Genomic DNA, 5,511 nt, shown 5'->3' with positions numbered 1-5,511 from the left:
TCAATTTCCTTGATTGTTCAAAAGAGTATATTCTTTTTTTTCCAGATTAATAAAGTACTGTATTTACAACTCTATCCTAAACTTGTTCTGTTTATTTTCCCTTTCTTACTGACAATGTATTGCCCTGGATTTTGAATTCTGACTTCTGCTTGCTTTGTACCAGGATCCCGAGGTGTGGGGCAGGTGTCGGGTGGTGGGACTGTGCTCTAGGTCTGGGTGTTGTGGGGCCCTGGCCAGATGTGGGAGGCAGAGTGAGTTGATGGATGGTGACTGGGTTGATGGATGGGTAACGTGGTGAACAATAACCCATCACTGGCACAGGGTGCTGGAGGAGGGAGAAATCAGGAAGGACCAAAGGATAGGATGTAAACAGGGTGCTGAGCGAGGCTTGTCTATGTCCTCAGAGCCATCTGATGATGACTGCTGCTAGTTATTGGTTCAGATCACCTCCAAGGGCATCTTTCCATCACCAGTGTGGCCCTAAGGGCCATTTGGGGAGTGAATTCATCAGTTCTGGTGAGGTGTGTTTAGGGAGTGTTGAGACTCTTAGCTGTCCTTTGGAACTTTCTTTTTTCCTGTGTCATGACCTCTGAATGTGAACAGGCAGTGCTGTCTGGTGGCCTGTTCCCAAATTTAGAAACTTTCCCAAGATCTAAACACTTAGTCTAGTATGTTGAAGGTTGCTCAGCTCCCATAGAAAATAAAAGTCTGTGGGTTGTGTTTGCATGTGGGACCTCCAGCCTTGGCCTCTTTCTCCTGAAAGTGGAAACACTCATTTAATGCTCAAGATTGAGTATTAGCAAGAGGCACTTGGAGACTGTAGGGTAGAGAGAATGTTCTTTATTGAGCTGGGATCTGGTTGCCTTCCTTTAACTTCTCAAAAATGCTTCCTACAAGCTCTGCTGGAACATGGGGCAGCCCTGTGAAGGGATCCTCTGAGTCACTGGCCACAGGAGTGCAGGACCCCTGGAATTTTATTCCTGTGACAGGTGGAATTAATGACTGGGGAGCTGTTGATGAGCTTTATGCCCCAAACTGATAATTTTAAACTGCCAGAGGATGGGAGGTGACCAGAACCTGGAGAGGCAGCTGTGCTTTCTGCAGCTGCAAATTTGTGGGAAGGTAACTTCCTTCAGAAACAGTTGAAAATTTCAGGGATTTTCCCAGCTCATCTGGCTTGTGTGGTGGATGTTCTTACCTTTGGTTATGGTCAGGGCTTTGCTGTAGGATAGAGCCTACTCCAGCCAGCAGATCCCTGTGCAAGATGGGTGACCTTTGGCCTGTTCTTGGAACACCCCATGGAATTAGTGATGAAAATCTGCTTGTCTGGAAAATAAAGCCAACAGAATCCTAGAGTTAGAACTCATAATAAAATCTTTTTTTTTTGTCTCTCTGTTCTCATACCCTAAAAAATGGTACAGGCAGTTTGCCCAGGAGGGCACTCACTGAGCAGAGCTGGTTTGGGCTGTCCCAGCTGGGGAGCTGTGGTGCCTTCCACGATCCGCTGGCTGCCCGTCCCTGCCTCTGCTGTGTTTTGCCTGTTCAGCTGTGCTCACACAATCGTCTGTCTGTGCTGTCAGGCAGATGAGATGCTGGGGGGGGTCATCCAGAGCGTTTCAACCACCCCCCATGTGGCAGCAGAGCCAGGGTCCAGCAGCAGCCCCGGGAATGTGTTCCAGGGGCGGGGAGGCAGCAAGCTGGAGCAGGGCCCTGCCAGAGCTGCATCCTCAAACAATGGCCTGAGCAGAGAAAAGCTGTAATAACACTGAAGGACAAGTACAATCCTTGGCCCTGGGAGAATGCTGGTGAGCTCATTCTGGAAGTGTGCGATGAGAAGATTCTTCTGCAATTGTGGAGGGATTGGGAATGTTTTTTGCCTGTGTCTGCTCTTCTGTAGGAAAAACAGATCATATGAACGAGGGAGATCAGCAAATCTGTACTTTGAACTTAAGTAGGGAATATTCCCAAGGTTGAAGAAAGCTCCCAGAGACTGGCTGTCTTTTTTCCTTCTACTTGAGCCAGGCCACTTGAATTCCAAAGCGTGTGTGACACAGAGTTTGTGGAGCCAAAGGGAGGGTGGCTCAGCTGCTTCAGCCTTGTTCCTGTCAGTTGTTTCTTGCTCTTGTCGATAAGCCCCAAAGTAGAGGGAACCTCCTACCACAAGATGTAGCTTTTGTTTTCACAATTCCTTTCAGGAATGCTGGGCTTTGTGTGCTGAAGATCTCTCTGCACTAACATTTTTCTGTTAACATGGCAACACAGCGTGTGGAGGCAGAGCTTCTAGCTCATCTTTTACTTCTCATGCAGCCTACTAGAACTTGTTTTGCTGGATGAAGTTCTGCTTTGCTTTGTATCTTGCTTGTGGTATCAGATGTCTCCTATTTCCCCCTTTTTGTGGTGAAGGTATTTGTGGATTAAATTATTGAAATAAAACACCCTGTACGACTCCAACAGGAACTGCAAATAATTGTTTACTTGGGTGTTTTGCGTTTTTAACAACAATAGAGTAGGTTTATACTGTACAGAGGCTTTTGTTGGGCAGACAAGTGGCCTGTTGCCATGTCTGTAGTGTTTCTTAAAATGTGGCTTGCAGCCTTCCTCTGCCAGAGGTTGAGTGTGCAAGGGACATCTCCTGTCTCTGCCTGCTGAGGTGGTTGGGGCCTCCAAAGCACCTTTGGCTTTGAAAATTGCTCATTTTCACCTCTAAGTACTGAGCAATTTCTCATTTCCACTCCTAAGTACTGAGCACTGAGCAGCTGCTACCTACAGAGCAGCTTGGGGTGGTTTGGGGGCTGAGGAAAGCAAGCTGTGAGTAGCAAAGCCTGAGGTGTTGTCCCTGTAACTCTCTCCTGTGTTTGTGTGGCTGCACAGTTGCTGAGGGTGCTGCCTGCCAGGCCACGCCGCTGCGCGGGGTCAGCGCCGGGGCGAGGAATTAATTGTGAAAATAATGTCTCTCCTTTCAGTTGTGTTGATTGGAGACTCTGGAGTTGGGAAGAGTAACCTTCTGTCACGCTTCACACGCAATGAGTTCAATCTGGAGAGCAAGAGCACCATTGGGGTGGAGTTTGCCACCAGGAGCATCCAGGTGGACGGGAAGACGATAAAGGCACAGATCTGGGATACCGCGGGGCAGGAGCGATACCGCGCCATCACCTCAGCGTGAGTACCCTGCCTTTGCTCAGGAGGGTTCTAGCAGAGGGGCTGCAGATAAATTTATGGGTGGAGAATTAATGAAACGTGTCTGGGACGTGTGACAAGATCGTTATGACAGACTCCAGTGTGGATCCCACTCGTAAGGTAGCAAATCCTTTTGTCGTGTTCCTTGGTTAATATAACGAAAGTAGTTTCTAGATTCTCAAGTTGCTGTTATAGAAGCAAATGATAGCTTAAATCAAAAGTGTGGGAGATTCTGTTGGAGTCTTGTGATGTGGTTTTTTGTCTGCCCTGGATGTGCTGTGTTCATCAGGTGGGGTGAGTGTCATTTTGGATGGAAGCTGGGTACTGTTGGCATCAAGTTTTGGTCCAGGCCACTGGACCAGGCCACAGTGGGTTACTGTAACACCTGTGGCATGGGGTCTCTGCTGCCCCCTCAGTCTTGAGATTGGTGGTATTTTTAGGACAGTCTGCCGCCACAAGGTCCTTTGAAATCTCAATGACTTTAAATTAGTCACAGCCCTGAAAATGAGGTCCAGGCACACGCTGAATAGCCAGGAAGTAAGAAGGCAACTGTGATAGTGCTGACTGTGCAGCATCAGGCACATCCCTGGTTAGGACAGGGTGGTGAGAAGCTTTCACCTATGACACCTTGTTAATCCACAGAGTGCCTTAAGATGTGCCTCTGGGTGTACCTGTTTCTATGCAGGTGAAATTATCTGGCAGAGGACAAAAAGCAAACCCTCTGGTCAGGCCTGGTTCTCCAGGGCATCTTCTGATCAGTGAGTTGATTTTTTTGTTGTGTTACAGATGTGTATCAGTTTCTAAAGGTAAAAACCTTTTTCTGAGTCATGCACAGGTTGAGCCACTTTCATTAAACTCAAGGTAAGGGGAACTTTGTCAAGATAGGAGAAAGCCAGGAGAACCTGGAGCCCATAGGGAGCAATCTATAGGGAAAGGGATGCAGAACCAAAGCAGTGCAGAAGCAGATGTAAGTGGCAATTTCAAATTGCATATTTTCCAGAACTATTAGTGTGGTTTCCAGGATTTTTTTTTGTGACCCTTGAATTGTTCTTTCTGCTGTAAAAACTGTTGCTGAGTCTGGTTCAACAACAACAGGCTTGGCTGCTGGGAACCAGTGCAGCTGCAGTCCTGTGATCCTGCCTCTCCTCTGTGCTGGCACGAGCTCCTGCTCCACACATGGCTCAGCCAGTTCTGCCTGCTCGGCCAGCAGGGACAAGGGAATGTTTTCTGCTGACTTGGTGCCCTGACTCGGTTCAACAACATGTCAGACAGGTGCTGGTAGGATTGTGTGGAAGAGAGATATGGGCATTATAGGATTGATGACACAGATTGGCTTGTGCTGTGCTGAGCCCTTGGCTTGTGCTGAAATGGGCCCAAACCTGCCCTGAGGGAGCAAACTCTGTTCTTGGATCAAGTGTGGGTAGTGACAATGAAGCCCAGAGTCTCCTCTTTAATTTGTAAGAGAGGCAGGAGATATTTGAAGGATCAGGAACAAATACTGACATTTTACTAAGGACTGTTTTCCTAGTAGAAGGTTAAGTTGTGACTTCACAAAACGTCCCAGCAGTACCAATTCTGAAATGGTGGGTTTCTGTGACCACTGTCTGAGCAGACTGAAAACGTGCTGGCCTCTGCAGGCTCTCCAGCATTTTGGTACATACACTGGATTCTTTTAGAAATGCCATTAGAGTTAAAAAAAAAGCTGCATTTGGAACTTGGTTTTGGGTTTAAAAAAAAACAACCAACCAACAGCAGTACTTTTAACCAGCACAACCTTTTCCAAAGTGGAACCCAGCGTAGAAGAGCCAGGTGCCAGGTCTGTCGGCGCGCCCGGGACCGAGCTGTCTCTAAAGGGCTGTGCCTCGTGGTTGCAGGTATTACCGGGGTGCTGTGGGGGCCCTGCTGGTCTATGACATTGCCAAGCACCTCACCTACGAGAACGTGGAGCGCTGGCTGAAGGAGCTGCGAGACCACGCCGACAACAACATCGTCATCATGCTGGTGGGCAACAAGAGCGACCTGCGCCACCTCCGCGCCGTGCCCACCGACGAGGCCCGCGCCTTCGCAGGTCGGTACCCGGGCAGGGGCAGCAGCAGCCCGTGGGCCATGGGCCCACCTGCTTTGCCAGCTCAGTTTCTATCTCCTGATGTTCCATAAATCCAAGCTTTTGCCATAGCACTGTTGTAAAGGAGGAGTAGTGGTAGTTTTGTGCCTGCGCAAAATCTCAGCAGTGAAGCCGCAGCCATGCTGGGAAGTTCAATGTTCCAATGTCTTCTCTTGCACCAGAGCAAACTGGTGCTTTTGTCAGACCACTGAACTCTTGTTCTCAGCTGG

At 48.6% G+C, this 5,511-nt stretch overlaps 1 protein-coding gene across 1 annotated transcript in view; it reads left to right on the top strand.

The window, feature by feature from the left end:
- Positions 1-2,250: 2,250 nt before the first annotated feature.
- Positions 2,251-5,511, top strand: part of RAB11B (RAB11B, member RAS oncogene family) — an 11,244-nt gene continuing 7,983 nt past the window's right edge. The window contains exons 1-3 of the mRNA XM_029963889.1: positions 2,251-2,263; positions 2,880-3,159; positions 5,052-5,245. Coding sequence (XP_029819749.1) covers positions 2,251-2,263; positions 2,880-3,159; positions 5,052-5,245 — 487 coding nt within the window. The remainder of the gene's footprint in view (positions 2,264-2,879; positions 3,160-5,051; positions 5,246-5,511) is intronic.

The sequence above is a fragment of the Manacus vitellinus genome, unplaced genomic scaffold (assembly GCF_001715985.3).
Source record: "Manacus vitellinus isolate BGI_N305 unplaced genomic scaffold, ASM171598v3 scaffold_64_pilon, whole genome shotgun sequence".
Lineage (NCBI taxonomy): Eukaryota > Metazoa > Chordata > Aves > Passeriformes > Pipridae > Manacus > Manacus vitellinus.
Note: the sequence above shows the minus strand (reverse complement) of the source record. Positions and strands in the feature narration are given on the sequence as shown.